Genomic DNA, 22,234 nt, shown 5'->3' on the forward strand with positions numbered 1-22,234 from the left:
TGTCTCTACCTTTTAGTAGTTTTGAGATACTCATTCTTAAGAGTTTCTTTAATCATTTGTTTTCTAGTCAGAACAATTTTGCAAACAGAGATCCATAGGATTCAGATAATGTGGGGCATATTCGGAGTCTCATATTCTATCATTAGAGCTAGTGTTACCCAACATTAATAGAGAATAATGGCCTGATCTCCTGAAAACTACTTGCTGGGCTCATCCTGAACTTTTTCACCTCTACCCAAAATTTTGGACTTGAAAGGATCTTAAGCAGGATAACAATTCCCAATCCTATTTTGTCTAACTATTAAGTATTTTCCAGTGGCCAAGTAGTATCACAAATTTTCAAAATGAAATCCTCTTTAAAAATAAATATATGCTATATAATGGTTGGAATGGGTAAAGAGGGAGCAGGTGCATGAATTGAAATAAACAAGGACTGAAACTCCCAAAAGGTTGGAAATAATTATCTACTGAGTCTAGTCCATCTCCCTGATTTAAGGCAGAGCTGTATTTTTTAGATATATTATGAGGATTCTCTTGTGGTCCCAGGATAGGTTTTTAATTATAACCAGCAATTTGCAATCTTGTCACAAAGTCAGTCATTAAACAAGTTTTATTTTGAATTTAAAAACAATATTTTTCTTCACAAACCAATGTCTTGTGACAAAGAATAAAAGAAAAAAGCAGTCCCGCGAAACTAACCAACATGTCAACCAAGTTGATATGTACAAAGTATATGTAGTATTCTATATCCAAAATCCCTTGCCTCTGCAAATAAGGAAAGGAGATAACATTTTCTCATCTCTTCTTTACAGACAAACTTTGCCATTATAATCATGCTCAATTTGTGCATTTGTCTTTTGTTGGTCTTGTTTAATTATTTACAATCACTGTATCTATTTTTCCATACTTCCTGTTTTTCTGAATTCTTTATAGTTTCTTCATGCCATATTAAAAGACTCCATTACATTCATGCCTGTATTTTTTTAGGTGAAGGTATAAAAAGGGGGATGGAATAAACAGAATTTTTTAAATCCATTCCCCAACTGATGGGCATTTTGTTCTAATTCTTTGCTACTACAAAAAGTATTGCTATGATTTTTGGGGAGAAGGTTCTTTCTTTGACCTTGTTGGAGTGTATGCATAGGCCTTCAATCTCCAAATCAAAGAGGATAACTATTTTAGTGGTGTCTTAGGGTAATTCCAAATTGTTATCCAGAATGGTTAGACCCATTGACAACTCTACTGATATATATGTCTGTCTTTAACATTAACTATTCCCGATTGTTGTGCTTATCTTTGCCAATTTAAGCACTATTTTTAAAAGGTTCCCTCTGCCCTCATCTCCCATCTTAAGAATGATGCTCAGATAGACTATTGAAGCAGTATGCATTGTTTTTTTTTTTTTTTTAAATTATTCTACCTTTGCTAAGATAAAATTAGCAATGGATACCAGATTATAAAATCAGAAGACCTGGTTTCAGATCTTAACTTTGGCTTGTGGTGGTTGTTATTGCCTTATGAAAAAGTTGCCCACTTAATTTAGTTGAGTTTGTTTTCCCTCATTTGCAAAACAGATTTTTATCAATGTTTATTGATTCAACAAAAATTTATCATTCACTATTTTAAAGCACTGTGCTTTTGGTGGTATTGAGGATCCAGAGATAAAATTTAATCAATATTGTAGAGGGTCACAGACAGTGACTCTGAGTGAAGTAGAAGACCCTTCAGCCTAGAGGGAACCTACTAACAATGGCTTGGTTTGGCTCCCCATCTCCCCTAAAGGCTCTCTAAGCTTTCTTGAGAAGTCTGGAGGAGGTGACAACCTGTGTTGTGATTGAAGCAGAGTGATACCAGGTAGCAAACTATATACAATAGCAAGTTGTTTATGTGGTCCCATGTGCTCAATTTATACTTTTGGCGCATGCCCAGTGTTGTTTTTGTTACATAAGGGTATGAAAGTATAAAAAGGGGAAAGTCCTTGGAATAAACGGATTCCATTTTTCTGCCATCCTCGGGAGCCCTGCCTCATAACTTCTCCACTAAGATGGTATATTTTAATCACCCCGGTGTAGGGGCTCTACAGTACTTTTTGTCACCCCAACTTGGGGGCTCTGGAAAGCAGGACACAACACAATATAATTTAAGAAGTTCTTACTTCTGATAATTAGAGAGTATATGAACACAATTTGTGCTATTAAACCAGTGTGATCTTGGATAAGTTTTTTTTTTTTTAATGAGTTTTTGATTGATGCATCTTTTTCTTTCTTCCATCATCATAATATCCCATGTGTCTCTCCTCTCATGGAGCTATGCCAAGAGCCATGCCACATGACAGATTTCTTTTAGAAAGGAAAAAAAAGTCACCTTAATTGATCAATACATCGAAAAAAATTGAAATCATTTTTAATAAGTAACACTTACTGACCTCCCAATTCTCTCTCTTCTTTCAAGTCTTACCTGATTTTTAAAATTTTTCTTGCATTTTCTTTTGATTTTTTTGGTGGTGTTTTTTCCATTGTTGCAGTCATTATGTATATTGTTTTCTTGGTTCTGTTTAGTTTACTTTGCATCAGTTCATATAGATTTTTCCATTCTTCTTTCTCTATTTTCATTATATCATTTTTTACAGCACAGTAATATTTTTATATTCATGTACCACAATTTTTTAGCTATTCCCAAATCAATGGACATCTACTACTTTATTTCCAATTATTAGTTATTACACAAAGTGCAGCTATAAATACTTTAGTGTATATGGGAATTTTTTCTTATCAATGACTTCAGAAGAATCTTTCAAACTCTCTAGGTTTTAATTTCCTCAGATACAGAATAAGGGCACTGATAGATTTGGTTTCTTATATGTTTGGTAGTTCTAAATCCCATGACTTAAGTTGCCCATAGATATATGCTTAAGACAGGAAAAATCAAAACAAACAAAACAAATATACATGAGAAATTAGGGCAGGGGAAGGTACATTTTTAGTGGGGGGATCAAGGATAACATTATAAAATGTGCTATCACCCTAGGGTTGTTGTACGGAAAACACTGTAAACGTTTAACCATCATATAAATGGGAGTCAATAGTATTATTGATGTGTCACTTGAATTTATAATGTGATTAAATGCAACTTTTGTAAACATTTTATTTTACTTTGTATAATAAATCAAACCTAACTGGTTATATGATATTTGTGGGATTTTCAAGGTTTTGTATTTATTTTTTTATTGGTCATAGTTATTTAACTATGTAGTTAGCGTACAGTGAGAATCCATTTTTATAGCATCATCTGTTGTTTTTGAAAGTAATTTGTTTCTTTTGTTTTAGTGATGTCCTTGCATTGCCCATTTTTAAACAAGAGGAGTCAAGCTTGCCGACTGATAATGAAAATAAAATCCTACCTTTCCAGTATGTGCTTTGTGCTGCTACTTCTCCTGCTGTAAAGCTCCATGATGAAACACTCACATATCTCAATCAAGGTGAAATACTTCTTTTGTCATTAATATTACTGAACTTCTTTGCATTCATGTCATTGTGTAGCAACTGTTGAACTTTCTTTGAAGATGGTTGTTGTGATTAGCTCTACTAAAAGGTTACCTCCACGGATCTTTTGAGTTGAGTTGTAATGCCAATCTGATTCCTGCCAGTAATTCAGAGAAAAAATTAATGGATTTATATTTCTCCTCTCCATTTATCTTTCTTGTTTTTAATCCAATTCCACTTTTCTCCCATCTTTATGATCACATTGGTCATGGAACACTTTATTTTGTGATCATAATTAAAACCAGTTGAAATTTTATTTTTTTATAAGTTTTAACAAGTTTCTTTTTGATGAACTCTTTATATTGTAATTGGTTATAATTATAGTGATTATAAACATGTAATCTTTATTTCTTCTAGGACAGTCTTATGAAATCCGAATGCTAGATAACAGGAAACTGGGAGAACTTCCAGAAATCAATGGCAAGTTAGTGAAGGTAAAGGAAAGAGAAGAAACTGCCTGCTTACACAATTGTGTGTTTGCTATTTTTGAAACAACAAATTTCACAGGTCCTGTGCACCCCATCTATCACAATTTGCTAACTACATATATTAATCTCAGGAAGCCAAGAGAAAGCCCTTTAAGTCTCACTTACATTTCAGTGCAGCTTTACCCACTTAAACTCTTTGATTATTGTGATTAATGAAGATCCAGCTGCTATTTGAAAAGCCTCAGAATGGTGAAAGCTTACTCTTTCATCATCATTGTTGGTCTCCTGGGTTTAATGTAAAATGAACTGCTGCTATGAAAGTAGGCAAGTTCTTTGAGAGCTTTGAAAGCAACCCTTAGGCTTCCTTTTTCCAGTGGATATTTGCTAAAGTAATAGGATAAATAGAAGCTATTGCTGCTGTGATACCATCTGTAACTAGAAAGTTGTTGACGTTGAGTTGTTTCAGTCATGTCTGACTCTGTGACCCCATTTAGAGTTTTCTTGGCAAAGAATCCTGGAGTGGTTTGCCATTTCCTTCTCCAGTTCATTTTATTGTTGAGGAAACTGAGGCAAACAGAGTTAAGTGATTTGCACATCTAATAAATGTCTGAAGCCAGATTTGAATTCAAGAAGATGAGTCTTCTGAGAATAGGCCCAGCACTCCATCCACTATGCCACCTAGCTATCCGTAACTAGAGGTATGGTTGGAATAATAGTTCTATATGTTGTAAAATGTGACAGAAAAGAAGGATCTGTGCCTTTTTTTCATACTTATTTAGTTTATGTGTCAGTTTGTGTGGACTGGCAAATTTTTCATATACATTGACAAAACTGGGCCAATTGTAGTATGTAATTAGTAAAGAAAAACAGTTTAAGATAGTTTTCTCTGATGCTTCTTTGGCATCAGAACTAATATTTGAATCAAGTTTCAAATAATGAGCACCACTGCTATAACAGTTAGAAAATCTTGGTTCCTGAACAGGGTTCTAATGATATTTAGAGCTTTCTGGGAAGCCCTGAGCCAGGAATATAATGCTCAAAAGAGCATAACAAAGAAGAAGTCCAGCAATTGATTTAGGCTAACCACTGTTCATTTTGTTTTGTCATCACTGATTTATCTGTCAGAACAGCCAGAAAGAAGCAGCATTTTTAACAAATACACCCTTAGAATTTAGAGCTAGAAAGGATCTTAAAGAACATCTAATCCAGACTTTTCATTTTACAGATGAGGAAACTGAGACCCAGAGATATTTTATGACTTACCACATTTAGCAGACCTGAGATTTGAATTCAGGTCCTCTGATCCCCTTTTTAATTTTTGTGTCTATTGCACCAAAGCTGCTTTTTATAGGGTCATAGAACTTTAGAGCTAGTGAGATCTAAAAATCATCTAATCATACCTTCTTGGTAAAACTGATAACCTTGAATCATAAATAGATTCTATTATTAATCGATTTTGCCTTTTCTTTCCAGAGTATATTTCGAGTGGTGTTCCATGACAGACGACTGCAGTACACTGAACATCAGCAGCTTGAGGGCTGGAGATGGAACAGGCCAGGGGATAGAATCCTTGATATAGGTGAATTGGGAAAATTTACTACTGAAGGGATGCATTTAGATACAATAGAGAAGTGGTTTTCTTTGACTGTTGTTTCAAAATACTTTGCAAATTTACTAAGTATTTAAGCTGAAAAATCATTTCTGTAAAAAAACATGAAAAAACAAATTGGTGTTGAAGTAGAAGTTGAAATTTTAAATTCTTATTTATATAGCATAATTGTACTTGCTTTTTCAGAGAGATGGTAGGAGATTTCTAGAGTTTAAACTCTGTAAGAGCAGGATTTATCTTCTGTAATTAATCAATCACTGAATGAACATTGAGTATCTACCAAGTGCCAGGCACTGTGCTTAGGCTCCACTAGCAGATATAGTTTATTAAATATCCTTCCCCTCAAGGATCTTCTCTGTTTGGGGAAACAATATGTACCCAAAGAAATATGTACAGAAAAGATATAAAAGAAAACAAAGTAACTTAGGTGGGGAGGAAGAATTAGTTGCTTGGGACCAGAAAAGATTTCATGGAGGAGGCAGTCCTTGAGCTGAAATTTAGAGGAAGCTGATAAGTCATTTTGGCTGGACTGAAGAATGTGTGAAGTGCTTAATATGTAAAAAGTTGGAGAGGTTATTTATTGCCAGACTTTGAAGCGTTAAATGCCAAACAAAGTTTTGCTTTTAGATATGATAGGGAACCACTGGAATTTATAGAATAGTTAGTGATAGTGTTAAAAAATTAGTAGGCAAAAATATATGTTGAATTTAATTGAATTAAATGAATAGCATTATAAAAATAGATCAAATTTCCTTTCCCCCTTTCTTCTGCAACCTATAAAGATGAGACAAATTGGATTATTCTTCAGAAAAAGGCAGATGAGAAACCATCAGGAATGCTCTTACACTCTTTTTGAGGGATTATGTTGAATTCTCTTCATGTGGCTACACAGTGGCATAGGTAGAGCAAGTCCAGCTGTTCATTTTTGCCAGGTATAATACATTATTTTCTTATTTTAAAAACTTTTTTCTTGTAATTGACAAGCAAGAGTTTTCTCTCCCTCATATTCCCCAATATCACACCACAAAAACAAAAAGAAAAATGAAGAGAAACAAAACCATAGTAACACATGTTCATAGGAATGGTTTTGTTATGTTTTGGTGACATTGAAAGGAAAAAAAGAGTATATTAAGAAATATACAAAGAATCTGAGGGGAATAGAAGCATTCGTGCTATATTGTATTATGTTATTTTCATAGTGAAATAAAACAAATTCCAAGTTAGTTGTGGCAAGAAATATATATCTCTTTCTATGAGTCCATCATCTACTCTGTTAGGAAATAAATGAATATAATTATTCTACATCCTCATGGTTGTATTGATCAAAGTTCTTAAGTCTTTCAGAGTAGTTTATTTTTAAAATGTTACTATTATACATAGATTGTTCTGGTTCTTCTCAGTTCACTTTGGATTAGTTCTTCAAAGTCTTCCTCTGCTTCTCTGAAACTATCCCTTTATTATGACACAGTACTTTCATATTACTTTTATGTATCACAATTTATGCAGTTGTTCCCCAATTGACCGACAATCCTTTAATTTCAGTTCTTTGCCACTACAAAAAAAGCATTTGTAAAAAATTTTCTTCTTCCTTTGGGGTTATAGACCTAGTAGTGCTATCAAGGTTATTCACAATTGAGTAATTTGGGGGTTTAGTTCCAAATTGGTTTCCAAAGTGACTAGCCCAGTTTAGAATTTTAATAGTAGTACCTTTTTCCCTTCCAGTTCTTCAAACATGTTATTTTTGTTTTTCATTAACTTTGCCGATCTTACAGGTATGATGTGGAAACTCTGAGTTACTTTGCCTTTCTCTTATTTAATCTACATTTCCATTTCTATTATTTAATTTTCTTCTTTTGAAAACTGTTCATATCCTTTGATTATCATTAATTAGGAAATGACTTACTATAAAATTTGAATCAGTTCCTTAAATATTTTGGAAATGAGACTTTTGTTTTTAGAGAAACATTCTGCAAAAATTTTTCTCACTGTTACCTATTTCCCTTCTCATTTTAACTGCATTGGTTTTATTTATGCAAAAGTTTTAAAATTGTACCTATGTTGTTTACATATATTTTACATCTGTTGTTGTTTAGTTAGTTCAGTCATGTTCAACTCTTCAAGACCTTTGAAGTTGTGGGGTTATAGACCTAGTGGTGGTATCACTGTCAAAGGATATTCACAATTGAATAATTTTGAGGTTTAATTCCAAATTGGTTTCAGCAAAGATAGTGTCATGGTTTGCCATTTCTTTCTCCAGTTCATTTTATACATGAGGACATTGAAACAAACAGATTCAAGTGACTTGCTCAGGGTCACACAAGCAAATAAAATGTCTTAAGGCCAGATTTAAATTCACAAAGAGGAATTTTTCTGATTTCAGGCCTGATATCTGAAATGCTCTTTATTTTGTGTACCCAGATAATATGGTATTAAGTTTCTATTCTCTTCATCCCAATTTCTTTTCAAAGATATTTCTTTTTTTCTGTAATGTCATCAAAACATAACAAAATATGACCCTGGAAATTAATGTTGCAAGGAAACACTTTTCTTCCTTAGAAATTAGCATGTTCTTGTGTTCTTTCCATTTGCTCAAATATATTTATCTTTTTATGTTTCTCTTGATTCTTATTTTTTCAGTAAGAATGTTTTATAATGTTCTCTGTGTCATTAAAGAATCATTTTTTCCCCTGTGAGATTATCAGTTTTCCTAGGTAAGTTATTCTTAGTCATAAGCCTATATCTTTGGCTTGTTGAGATATCCTATTCCAAGCTTTCCTTTTCTTTATAGTTGTATCCTTGTCAACTCTTTCTTTTCTTCTCCCGAGGCAATTGGGGTTAAGTGACTTGTCCAGGGTCACACAGTTAGGAAATGTTAAGTGTCTGAAATCAGATTTGAACTCAGGTCCTTCTGACTTCACGGTTGGTGCTCTACCCACTGCTGTCAACTCTCTCTGCTATGGGTATCATATTTTGTATCATCCTGAAAAATGGCTTCTTAGTACCTTAATTCTTTTGTTCTGGCTACTGGTAGTATTTTTCTTTCATCTGGAAGTTTTGTATTCTGATTAGGACATTCATGAGCATTTTCTTTTTGGGGTTTCTTTTAGGAGTTGACTAGTGGATTCTTTCTGTTTGGATGTTACCTCTGCCCTCAATGGGTCTGAACAGGTTTCATTCATAATTTCTTGAAATATGGCATCCAGACCTTTCTTTGTGGTTTTTGTATAGACTGATTTTTTTCTCCTTGTTCTATTTCCAGGTCATTTATTTTTCATGTTTTCCTCTTTTTTTTTTTCAATCTTTTGATTTTGTTTTAATATTTCTTTTATGGAGTCATTAATTTCTCATTGATCCATCTAATTTTATTTTTAATTTGGGTAAGATTTTGTTTCTTTTATACTAAGTTGTTATTTCTCTCTCTTCCATCTTTCCTCAAGTGCTTTCTTTTATTTTCAAATTCTTTACTCAAGAGATCTCATTTTGTTTATGATAGAATTTTAAAACTCTTGTTTCATTTCTTCATTCTAGATCAGTTATGATCAAACTTTTTATTTTCAGCTTTGCTTGCAAATGTTATAAAGTTATTCCTTTTTTCTGTATTTTTGTTTTAGGCATCTCTGACTTCATATAAATTCTTTATTTTGGCCCATCTTTTTTGTTTTTCATTCTGTAATTATAGTTTTACTACCCAAATTAGCACTTTGTGTTAGAGCCAAATTCTGCACAGTTCTGAAGTGGATGTCATGCCTTTTGTGGTCCTGATCTTTATTCTCTGGGTTTCTCCTATATTTTTTTCTGGTTATTAAGTGCTTTTTTTTCTCCAAAGATTTTAGGAATAGCTCAGCCTGGGAACTTGTAAACTTTTAACATGTCCTCAGTGGTCTGAGGCAGTTTTCCAATCTTAGTTTAACAAATTTCAGCCTGGTTTTAGGCTGGGCAACACAGCTGCTGATTTGCCCATAATTAGCGCTCTGGGAGACTACTGGCAGCCTTATTCCTTATCAGTTAGCTAGAAGGTTTTGTAAATTCAGAGAGTCAGAACTCCTGTGTTTAATTGCAGGCCTAGATTATGGTAATGGATTGAATACACTGTCTCCATTAAATCTGAGCCCCACAACTTCTTGTTTCTTTTCCTATTCCCTGTCTAGTTCACAGTCTCATTCAGATTTTATCTGTACTGACTTTCCTACTGTTGGATCTTCAGCCCAGCTTTAGGATCAGAGCTATGCAGCTACAGGCTGGCTCCTATCCTATTCCTTGCAAGATATATAGCCTTAGATCATGTCCATATGGGTCTATGACCATACTCTTTGACTTGGTGTATAGCTGGAATTAATTCCCTCTGCTAGAAGGTTTTGCATGGGTTTTCCGGGCTTCCCAGTGCTAGCACACCTTTGGCTGTCCCCTTTTGCTAAAATAGACCAGAAAGATGATTCTTTGATTTCTTTCTGGATTTTTTTATTACTACCCAGTTTGCTGCTTTTTGTTGGCCTTTGCTGGAATAGCTTGGTGGGAAAGTGGTAGGCTGTATTAGGATATAATTTTTAAAAACCTCCATTTGGCCTTCACATTATAACCTAGTCACCTCTTAAGTTTTCCAGTCTTTTTATACTTTCTTCCCTCCCATATAGTCTCTAATCTAGTGGCACTGGCCTCTGTTTCGTTCTGTGAACAAGACAATAAACCAAGTATAATGCTCAGAAAAGGAATACATTGTTAGTGACGTACATTAGCAAAATCATCTTTAATAATCATGTGGGATTTATAACTGAAAGGATAATGAATATAATAAGAAAAAAATACATATCAATCTCTGGTAAAGACAAAATAACATTGTAAATAGGCAGAGATGAACAGATAAAGTAGTGATCAGTTAATATTTACTAACATAAGAATAGAAAACTCTTTCCTTAATATAATAAAAAGCATTCAAAGTCATATACTAATTTTTTATGGAGTAAAAGAACACAAAGAGCCCCACTAAAATTTGAGGTACAAATTTTTAGTAGCAGCAATAAAACACACGAAATAAAGGAATAGAGAGCAAATAAATTTAATTACTTCTGTTTAGAGATTCTGTGGTTATATACCTAAAAAACCTAAGATGGTGAAAAAAAGTTAATGAGTATAATAAATGACTTTTAGAGCAGAGAAGATATATAATACATCTTACAAAAATCATCTTAATTTTTCTAGCGTTCCAGTATATAAATCAGTAGAGGAATACCTTTCATGAAGCAGCTAAGTGCATCAAATAGTCAGACATTAAAAGGCTAGACATATAAGAGATAGAGATAACTTAATAATTATTTTTAATAGAAATCAAAGAACTAAAGAAATAAACTGTCTGCTATTCATCATTGGATCAAATAAATATTTTTTTTAAAAGATCAATACTTTCCAAGATAATTTACAGATTTAATGCAATATCAATAGATAAGTTCATAATAATTGAGCATAACAAAATTCATAAAGAAAAGCCAACAGAAACATATCAATAAGCATGAAAAAAAGATATTGGCTTGCCCTGCCAGATTTCAAAATGTACTATCAGACAGTTGTTTTTTTTTTTTTTTTTACTTACACATACACACAAACCTTTACCTTTTATATTCTCTTTTCTTTCATAGTAAAAATGGGAATAGAGAAGTTAGTACACTTAAGGGAATACTGTTTGATATTTGGTTCAAACACTGGTGAGTGGAATCAATGAATCAGCTAAAAAGTGCTGGAGAAAATTATATGACTATATCACTGTGGTAGTTGTTGTTTGTCCTTCATTCTCAAAGACTGCCTTGACACCAGAGAATTGATACTATGACATGCACGTGAATGTGGTGAAAAAATGTTCTGGATAGATTTTAACACTCTATACCGCATAGACTCTCAGCTGGATTAGCAGTGAAGATACAGAAAAAAATCACCTCCAAAACATGGAAGAAAATAATGTTTTTGGCTCAGCTGTAGAGAAGAAATTTTTTTTTAATCAATCTAACAAATGGAATATAACCAAAAACTGAAAAGGAAAACTATATATATTTTTGCCAACAATTTAGTAAATAAAATTTGCTGGCATTTTCTAAGAACATTTCTTAAATTTCTCCCAAGTCTACTCCTCAAAACTGTTATTGGCTTTGTAATTATATGGTTGCAGGATAGCCTTTCTATCTGTTTCAAAAAAGATTTGTGATAAATATAGTGATATGAAGATCTGACATCCAGAATCTATAAGAAATTGATATAGTCATAAGATTTTAATACATATACCTCACTAAAATAATTGTAAAAGCTCTGAACATACAAGTTTTGAAACAAGTGTTAGCTGTTAATAACTACATGGAAAAATGTTCAGATTTCCTGTTTGGAGAAATGCAAAACAAAGCAACTGTTAATTATCATGTTATATTTACTAGAAAGTCAAAACATACATACATACATACATACATACATATATAAAATAAATATACATAATAAAATTCTATTCTGGCAGAGCTATGGGAAAACATTTTATTGCATTTTAGTTGGACTTATATTGATCGCTACAAACTTTCTGGAGAGCTATTTCAATATACAGTACAAGTCACAGAACTGATGGTAATTCTGACCTAGAGATTGCATTTCTAGAACTTAATTTCAAAACTTTTATGAAAAGCAAAAGAAAAAAAAAGAAAACTATAGCTGCACTATTTGTAATTTAAAAAATCATTTTTATATTCACAAAGAAATACTGAAAACAATGATGCTATACTAATGTAAAATAATGTAGTGCTATAAAAATACAAAGGAACATAGACAAAACATAGTCATCAGAACCTGACCAGGGTACATATTGACAGTTGTATTTGGGCAGAACTTGATTCAGATGAATTTGGAAGTAGACACTTATTTCTATTGATTAGTGTTAATTTTATATTTAAAAATTAATACACAGCACAAATGAAACAGAAGTGTGGAATAGGAATTTTTCCCTAACACATCTACCAAGGATAGTGAGATCTTGAGACATTATGACAATTACATTTTCTTATTCACTCCTTAAGGAAGCTACTCTTAATTTATATAGTTAAGAATCATATATAGTATAAGACTTTTAATACATTTCTATCTTTGATTAATGGAATGAATTTATACCTTTGTGAATGGGAGGGGAGTAAAGAGGGAGAGAAAGTTGATAACTTCTGAATTGAAAGCTACTAGATTTAAATGAGAGCAGTAATTCTCACATAGATGACACAATGTGCTCAAGTATCATTTCCCTTAGGGTCAATTTAACAGTCATTTACAGTGAAATACTTCTGAAACATATTCAGTTACTATCCCTGGCTTTATACTGTAGTGTTGCTCTGCTAGGGATAATAAGATGAGGCTATATTGTATATTGTTAAATAAGAAGATTGAATCCATGTCTTCCTGATAATTAAATATTATGAGAAGGAAAATCTAGACCTTTACTTAAGCCTACAATGTAATACTTTGTTGCTTTCCCTTTTTCTGTAGCACCTGTCACCTAATCCTAGATGAAGAACTCGGTCCTTTGGCATTGCAACTGTGTACTATATTTTATTCAATGAATGTTTTTCTACTTATAATGCTTTTTGACTCTTTTTTTTGACTCCTTTTCTTAATTACCCTCCTTTAGGCCTTTGAAATAGCATGATTAATTCCGTACTTAGATACATTGTGGTTATAGATCGTTTTCATTTGGGTCAAAACTAAAATTAAGATGTAGCGAGTCATCTGAGTGGCATGTTAGTAAATTAGAATATAACTGTTAAATTGATTCTTTGAATAAGTGCGAGGACCGTGCTAGCACCCAGGATACCTTAGAATCAGCTGGAGTCAGGATAAGCAGAAGTCCTTAGTCTTTATTCTTGGTTTTTAGGGGTAGAAGTGAAGGGGAAGTAGAATCTCTGCAACCGCCTTCTTCCTCATCCACTGCCAAAGTGACTCTGGCTAGTCTTACTCCACCCCCTAGTCCCTTCTACAATTCTCTGTATACACCAATCATCGAGCCAGCACAGAATAGTGGGAAGGACCATTCCAAGCATATGCCCATAGAGTATTGTCCTATCAGTAGTTAGCCTCAAGTGCTCGGCTGTCCTGACTTCATTGCATCGACTCAAGCGTTTCAGCCCTCTACAAATAAGTTGTTTTTTTAGTACTGTAAATTTTACTAAAATAATCACTCCTTTTTAACATCAAAAAAAGTTTTAAGATTCAGACAAGTTCATTTTAACTCTGGATAGGAACATGAAACATGGATTTTTTGCTTGTTTTTTATTTTTCCATTTAAGCCTAGTAGTGTTAAGTTGCTTGATAAGTAGTATTTTGTCTTTCAGATATTCCGATGTCTGTAGGTATAATTGATCCTAGGGCAAATCCAACACAACTGAATACTGTGGAGTTCCTCTGGGACCCTGCAAAGAGGACATCCGTGTTTATTCAGGTAAAAAAATGTGGTGTCCCATGATAAAGAATATCCCAAGTTGATTGTTTTGCTGAATAAGTAATATAATATGATAAAGTATAATTAATGCAAATATCAACTTTTCAGCATTTGGTTTAGAGCCTCTTCGAATGAATGAATGAAAAAGCATTTACTAAGCACTTAATTAATATATGCTAAGTACTATTAATATAGTACTTGCTGCGAATGTTTGTGGCATCCCTCTTCATAGTGGCCAGAAACTGGAAACTGAGTAAATGCCCATGAATTGGAGAAATGACTGGATAAATTGTGGTATATGAATATTATGGAATAATTATTGTTTGGTAAGTAGTGACCAACAGAATGATTTCAGAAAGATCTGGAGAGACTTAAACGAACTGATGCTGAGTGAAACAAGCAATACTTCAACAACAATACTATATGATAACCAATTTTGATGGACCTGGCCATCCTCAGCAATGAGATGAATTAAATTAGTTCCAATGGAGCAGTAATGAACTGAACCAGCTACGCCCAGCGAAAGAACTCTGGGAGATGACTAAGAACCATTACATTGAATTCCCAATCCCTTTATTTTTGCCTGCCTGCATTTTGGATTTCCTTCACAGGCTAATAGTACAATATTTCAGAGTCCGATTCTTTTTGTACAGCAAACAGTTTGGTCATGTATATTTATTGTGTATCTAATTTATATTTTAATATATTTAGTATCTACTAGTCATCCTGCCATCTAGGGAAGGGGGCGGGGGGAAGGAGGGGAAAAATTGGAACAAAAGTTTTGGCAGTTGTCAATGCTGTAAAATTACCCATACATATAACTTGTAAATAAAAGGCTATTAAAAAATAAAATTAAATTAATTTTTTAAAAATAACTTTTTATTGACAGAACCCATACCACGGTAATTTTTTACAGCATTATCCCTTGCACTCACTTCTGTTCCGATTTTTCCCCTCTCTCCCTCCACTCCTTTCCCCAGATGGCAAGCAGTCCTTTACAGATGGCAAAGCAGTAACCTTTATAGATTACAGTATATCCTAGATACAATATATGTGTGCAGAACTGAACAGTTTTCTTGTTGCACAGGGAGAATTGGATTCAGAAGGTATAAATAACCCGAAAAGAAAAACAAAAATGCAAGCAGTTTATATTCATTTCCTAGTGTTCTTTCTTTGGGTGTAGCTGCTTCTGTCCATCCTTGATCAATTGAAAGTGAATTAGCTCTCTTTATCGAAGAGATACACTTCCATCAGAATATATCCTCAAACAGTATCATTGTTGAGGTATATAATGATCTCCTGGTTTTGTTCATTTCACTAAGCATCAGTTCATGTAAGTCTCGCCAGTCTTCTCTGTATTCATCCTGCTGGTCATTCCTTACAGAACAATAATATTCCATAGAGTTCTTATACCACAATTTATTCAGCCATTCTCCAATTGATGGGCATCCACTCAGTTTCCAGCTTCTAGCCACTACAAACAGGGTTGCCACAAATGTTTTGGCACATACCGGTCCCTTTCCCTTCTTTAGTATCTGTTTGGGATATAAGCCCGGTAGAAACACTGCTGGATCAAAGGGTGTGCACAGTTTGATAACAATAAAATTAAATTTAAAAAAATATATAGTACTTGCTAGAAAAAGTGAGACAGCCTCTTCTCTCAAGGAGTTTATGCTATAATTGAGAGAGACAAAACATGTAAGAGAACTCATTTGCATAACATGGAAAAGCCTTAAGTGTTTCGTGGTAGAACAAATGGCAAGGTCTAAGAGTCCTTAGAATGCATTAATAACATGTGCCCAGGTATCTGGAGGGCGTAGCACATCATACTAATAAATCCTGATAGTCCTCTATTTCCCCAGAATGATTGTAGTTGGGGACTCCAGATGATCTAAATATTGTATGCAACCATGTTGGTGTAAGGTGTGAAAGAAAAGCAAATGAAACAAACATTTGCTGATAGTTCTAGTCTTGCCCTACCCTCCAGAGTCTATAAAAAATTATGTCACTTTTAATTACCTTCATGAATGAATTGCTTCCTCAGATTTTTCTAGGTAATCAAAACTGCTAAAAAGGCAAAAAGAACATTATTTTTATTATTGTTGGGTTTGTTTTTTGTGTTTTTTTTTTCAGGTACATTGTATCAGTACAGAGTTCACTATGAGAAAACATGGTGGAGAAAAGGGTGTGCCATTCCGAGTTCAAATTGACACTTTCAAGGAGAATGAGAATGGAGAGTACACTGAACACTTGCATTCAGCCAGTTGTCAGATCAAAGTTTTCAAGGTATTGCTGTTTTGCTGAGTTTCTGTCCTTTTCTCATTCTCCTTCAACAGTTATCAACAAATCAGAAATCTAAATTTTCATTTCCAATACAGTGTTAACAAAAATGTGGCCTAATCTGGAAGTATGCTGACTTAATTGTGACTTCTGTTCAGTTTGGGGTTTCTCGTGTAGATACAGAAACAAAATTCTTCCCAGCTGTATGAATTCAAGTTACTTGTCTCCGATGAATAATATCCTCCAGTACTGAAAGAATTGGTAGCTGTATTGCTGAACCATTGTCAGTAATAAGCAAATTACATGCATGTGAAATTGGTGGAACAGCTAACATTAATGACAAGATCAAAAAAAGATTAGAACAAAGATGTCACACATGGCTTACCGGCCACATACAGCCTGCAAAATTCCCAAGTATGATCAGAATCAGATTTTAATGTAATTGGGAAATATCTAATAAAATAAAAATACAACAAAATATAGGTAACATTATATTTTCAAATTTAGTCAACATGAGTTTGACATCACTGAACTAGGGTAGGCTCAGTATAATAAGATGAAATTCAGTAACAAATGTAAAATCTTAAACTTAGTATGCAAAAAAATCAGCTCCACAAATACACGATGGGCAAGATAGGGTTGGCTAGCAGTTTATCTGAAAATGATCTAAGGCTATTTAGTGGACTGCAAATTCCGCTAAATTTTAATCAACAGTGTGGTGCTGTAGCAGCCAAAAAAGTTAGTTATTTTTTTCTACCTAAAGAAAGACATAGCTTTCCAAAATAAGGAGATGATATTTACCTAGTGTTCTGCCCCCATCAGTCCTTCTTTGAGTATTATATTCAGTTCTTGGCAGCATAGTTTAAGCTGAGAGTATCTAGAGAAAAACAACTAAGATAGTGAAAGGTCTTGCATTCATACCAGACAGAAGTCAATTGAAAGGACCTGGTGATGATTTAGCTTCATATTTTTAAAGAGATGTGCTATGAAGAAGGAATTTGACTTGTTATAATTAGCCACACCTTCTTTCTGGAAGAACCAGAAACAAGGGGTGGAAGTTGCAAGGAGACATTTTAGGTTTGATGTTAGAGGAAAAACCCAAATAAATCCTTCCCTTAAAACACTTAAGTTACCAAAAGTAGAAAATACTGCCTCTAGAGGTAGTGACCTGTATTTTCTTGAAGGTCTTCAAGCCGAGGGTAAATGACTTTTCAAGTATTTAATAAAAGGAGTTTCTTTCAGATATATAGATTGAATTAGTTAGATGGTTGCTTAGTTCTCTTCCAACTCTCAAATTCTGTGATTCTTTGAGCTCTTAGGGATTGAAGGAAGCTTGTATGGTTTTGCCAAACAATTGCCAACTATATTAGTCTATTTATCTCTACCAGAATGCATATTTCAACCAAAATCTTTCTAATACTAGCCCAAAGGAGCAGACCGAAAGCAAAAAACAGACAGGGAGAAAATGGAGAAGCGAACCCCTCATGAAAAGGAAAAATACCAACCTTCTTATGAGACAACTATACTCACAGAGGTAAAATGATTTTTTCAGGATTCATTTTAGGGTTTTTTTTTTTAGTGATTTGCCTTCTCTTCTGGGAATTAACTTTCCTATTGCCCCATTAAAACTAATAGACCTGCTGGGCAATTATTTATTTCTTTTATTCTGTTTTTTGATCCTGAAGAGTAGACTGTTCTTTTTAAGGAAAGACTATTTTGGGGCAGCTAGATGGCTCAGTGGATAGAGCACCAGCCCTGGATTCAGGAGGACCTGAGTTCACATCTGGTCTCAGACACTTTGACACTTCCTAGCTGTGTGACCCTGGGCAAGTCACTTAACCCCAATTGCCTCGGGGGGGAGGGGGGAGGAAAGACCATTTTAATGGATAGAGAGAATTTGGGGTAGAACATCTACTCATCAATGCATTTATTTCCCTCCAAACATTTATAAAGTGATATGAGATTCTTGTATTTGCCTTGTATAGTATGGGTTATTGGTCCTGGGAGAAGTATATAGACCTCTGAAAATAGAGGAAATTTGTGAGGTCAGGACTTTAGAATCAAGATGTGATTCGGGAATATTATCTTGCAGTTCAGATATCACAGTTTTTAAGAAGATTAAGAGTAAATCTATTGAGTCTACTTCATGTTTAAATTGTGCTTTGTTTTTAGTGTTCTCCATGGCCTGAGATCACATATGTCAATAATTCTCCATCACCTGGATTTAACAGTTCCCATAGCAGTTTTTCACTTGGAGAAGGGTAAGTCTGAGAAATAGAATTGGCTTCGTTTGAACTCCAGTATATCCTTTCATGATCTTTCCAGAAGTGAGGTGTTCATTTATAGATCAATAATTTCTATAGTGCTTTATTGTTTACAAGACACTTTCTTCATAACATCCCTAAGAAAGGTAATATAAGTATTTTTGTCCTTTCTTGAAGACAAGGAAATTGTAGGATAAGAAACTTGTCCAAGGCCTAGTAAATATTGGAGTTGGGGCTCAAACCCATCTCTTCTGACTTTATATCCCATATTTCCTCCCTCTGTATTTATTATACCATCTCTGGTCCATGTTTTGGCAGCAATGATTTGGTAATCATTGTTGGATTAGCATCAATAGAGATTTGAGAGTTTCTATAGCTTTTGCAATCTTTTTAACTCATGAAAATAGCATTTGTGGTCAATTTAGGAGTACTGCGCAGATAGACTGATGCAAGTCTTCTACCATATTTTAATTGTTTAATATATGTATTATAGAAAAGTTCTTCATATATCCTTTGTGCTTTTTGTTAACACTTTATATGTAATTGCCAACTAGTATTTGAATATTGATATCTTAGAAGGTTGAAGCTGATACAGCATCCTGGAAAGAAAAGAGCATTGACTTTATTTGCTGACTCTGATGCTTATTCGATTTGTGTGTTTGGACAAGTCTCAATCACTTAGAGCCATTTTCTCATTTGTAAAATGGGGGTAAAAAATACTTACCTTATTCAACCACAAAAGATTGTTATAAGTCTCTTATTAGATAATGAATATGGAAGCACTTTGTCAGTTGCTTTTAATTTAAAATCTATACTATGGTTATTATTTCTTTTAACTTCTTATTTCCAGAAGTAAATGAAAGTTGGCAAGAAGCCAAAAAAATGAGTTATAGATCATAAGTTATAGATCATAAGGTCATTGATTTAGAGCTTGAAGGGACTTTAAAAATCATTTAGAACAACCTCTTCATTTTATAGGTGAGGAAACTGAGACTTAGAGAGGGATATGCATCCTGGCTAGAATGAATTAGGACTAAGGAAAAACCAAGTCAGGACATGAGGAGGAAGCCCCATTGGGAGAAAACTGTCTGAAGAGAGTTCTTAGCATTTAAAACTCTGGACTCTACTAGGCTTTTCCTAAGGGTTTCATTCAGGTTTGAAATAGTGGGGGTGGTCCAGGTTATTTTTACCTTCTGAATCCAATTCTCCCTGTGTAACAAGAGAACTGTTCGGTTCTGCACACATATATTGTATCTAGGATGTACTGTAACATATTTAACATGTATAGGACTGCTTGCCATCTAGGGGAGAGGGTGGAGAGAGGGAAGGGAAAAGTCGGAAGAGAAGTGAATGCAAGGGATAATGTAAAAAAATTACCCAGTCTTATGTTCTGTCAATAAAAAATTATTAAAAAAAAAAAAAAGAAAGAAAGAAAGAAATAGTGGGGGTGGTCTATTTACATAATGTTTGATTTCATTTATTTAGGACTTATTTCACCTTTGAGGAAGTTTATAAGATTAAGCATAGTACAAAAATAGTACAATTAAAGATAAAAACAAAACAAAGGCCAAATAAAAATAGAATGAGAAGACATTGCCAGCAATCTGAGGAAATTGCTAACATGGACATTAAATTTGACTCTGGATTTTCTGTCAGTTAAGGTTGGGAAATCACATTTAGGTTACATTATCTGATCAAAGTTCAAACAACAATCTGTGGATGCAGACATTTTCCTGACATTATATATATTTATAATTAAGTGGATTATATAGTCTATGTAATGATTCTAAAGATCTTAATTTTATTTTGCTTTCTTGTCAATTTTTTCTCTTATTCTTTCCTTTCCTCCTTCACTCTGTTATGAATCTTTCAAAAATAAGCCGCTGCCCCAAGTCATTTAACCCCAATTGCCTCAGCAAAAATAAATAAATAAATAATTGAACTGCTGTGGGACTCTGGAGATGGAGAATAAAGGCATCAAAAATTCTTGATGGTACCTAGATTACAGAATAGAGAATACTCATTGTAGAGATAGAAGAGAAAGGGCTGAGCTTTTTATTTCATTGGTCTAGGAAACTCCTGGGTAAAGACACCCCTCTGTCAGTGCTGGTCATCACCTTCTCTACAACTTGACATCCTACAGAATTTCTTAGAGCACAGATGTTCTGTGACTTTCTCAGAGATAACATAGCCACTTAAATGACAGAGGCTAGACTCAAACCCATATCTTGCTGGCTTTGAGGACTGTTCTTGTTATGCTGCCCTTCTCATTTTAAATACAGAATTTTCCAAACATTTTGGATAAGTTTGAAGCTTAATAAAGCTAAACTAAAATCTATCATTGAAAACTGCACCAAGAGCTTTAAAACACTCTGTATGTCTATCTCTGTATTTGGCATTAAGATCTTTTGTTTAGAAAAAGAAAAAAGAGATGATAAGCATTTAGACTCTCATTTTCTTCCTCAGGCTGTCATGGGCTTATTATTCTTTTATTTTAAATGTCTTTAGGAATGGTTCACCAAACCACCAGCCAGAACCACCTCCTCCAGTTGCAGATGTAAGTCATACATTGAATGCTAGCTATTTGCCATGTTTAGAAGTATTAGAAGTACTTTGAGAATTCTGGTATTCAATAAATAAGAGTAATTTTTTGGGTACAGAAAAATTTGTAAACAGATTAGACCCAAGTTAGCATTGCTACTGAATCTGATATGTATGTTGTGTCTGCAGTAGATTACTTTCCTAGAGTTACAAAGTTACTTTTTTTTACTCCTGGTTTCAGAACCTTCTGCCAACAACTACCCCTCAGGAAGCTCAACAGTGGTTACATCGCAATCGATTCTCCACCTTCTCGAGGCTTTTCACAAATTTCTCAGGTTAGGATTATCTGTCTTTCTTTGTACTGGAAAACTATTTTGTGATGCTTTTTTAGTTCTCAAAAAGGCTCTGTGTGCTCTGAACCACTTTTTCTCATGAAACTATCAGACTTTTTCTCTTTTAAAGAACATTCTTTTTTTTTGTTTGTTTTTATATCTTCATTTTCTGATTACTCAGAGAGTGATTTATACCAAAGAATTTTTTAAAAGAGGGGGAAAAAAATCATTTCTGAAAATGGATAAAACATCAAGTCTAACAGGATAGGCAGTATTCTGCTTCCATATTTTCCCTTCTCTTGTAAAGAAGTAAAGTGTAAAGTGGGGAGATGTAGTCTCATATCTTTTCTTCAGTGTCAAGATTAGTCATTAAAGTAACATGCAATTTCAATTTCTTGTTATTTTTCTTTCAGTTTATATTATTGTATAGATTGTTTTCCTGTTTCTTCTTATTTCGTTCTACATCATTTCATGTGAAACTCTTCATGCTATCTTGTATTAATTTTTCCATGTAATACAGTAATATTTCATCACATTTGTATTTTACAATTTACTTAGAAATTCCCCAATTGATAGCATTTTGTTTCCAGTTCTTTGTCAATACAAAAAGTACTACTATGAATATTTTTTTATATATTGGACATTTCTTTCTCTCTTTTGATTTAGAGTATGTATCTTGCAGTGAAATTTCTGAGTCAGTAGATATGGATGTCTTAGTAGTAATTTTCTTTGCATAATCCCAAATTATATCTTGGAATGATTGGATTCATTACAGATCCAACAACAATGTTC

General features: G+C 33.7%; 1 protein-coding gene across 2 annotated transcripts in view; it reads left to right on the forward strand.

Moving 5' to 3' along the window:
• TFCP2 (transcription factor CP2) overlaps window positions 1-22,234 on the forward strand; it is a 65,506-nt gene that overhangs the window by 26,210 nt on the left and 17,062 nt on the right. For both annotated transcript variants that reach the window (XM_051962918.1, XM_051962917.1), the window contains exons 2-10: window positions 3,327-3,478; window positions 3,900-3,976; window positions 5,444-5,549; window positions 13,919-14,025; window positions 16,159-16,311; window positions 17,729-17,839; window positions 18,478-18,566; window positions 21,078-21,126; window positions 21,352-21,445. In XM_051962918.1, coding sequence (XP_051818878.1) covers window positions 3,327-3,478; window positions 3,900-3,976; window positions 5,444-5,549; window positions 13,919-14,025; window positions 16,159-16,311; window positions 17,729-17,839; window positions 18,478-18,566; window positions 21,078-21,126; window positions 21,352-21,445 — 938 coding nt within the window. The remainder of the gene's footprint in view (window positions 1-3,326; window positions 3,479-3,899; window positions 3,977-5,443; window positions 5,550-13,918; window positions 14,026-16,158; window positions 16,312-17,728; window positions 17,840-18,477; window positions 18,567-21,077; window positions 21,127-21,351; window positions 21,446-22,234) is intronic.

Source organism: Antechinus flavipes, chromosome 5 (genome assembly GCF_016432865.1).
Source record: "Antechinus flavipes isolate AdamAnt ecotype Samford, QLD, Australia chromosome 5, AdamAnt_v2, whole genome shotgun sequence".
Lineage (NCBI taxonomy): Eukaryota > Metazoa > Chordata > Mammalia > Dasyuromorphia > Dasyuridae > Antechinus > Antechinus flavipes.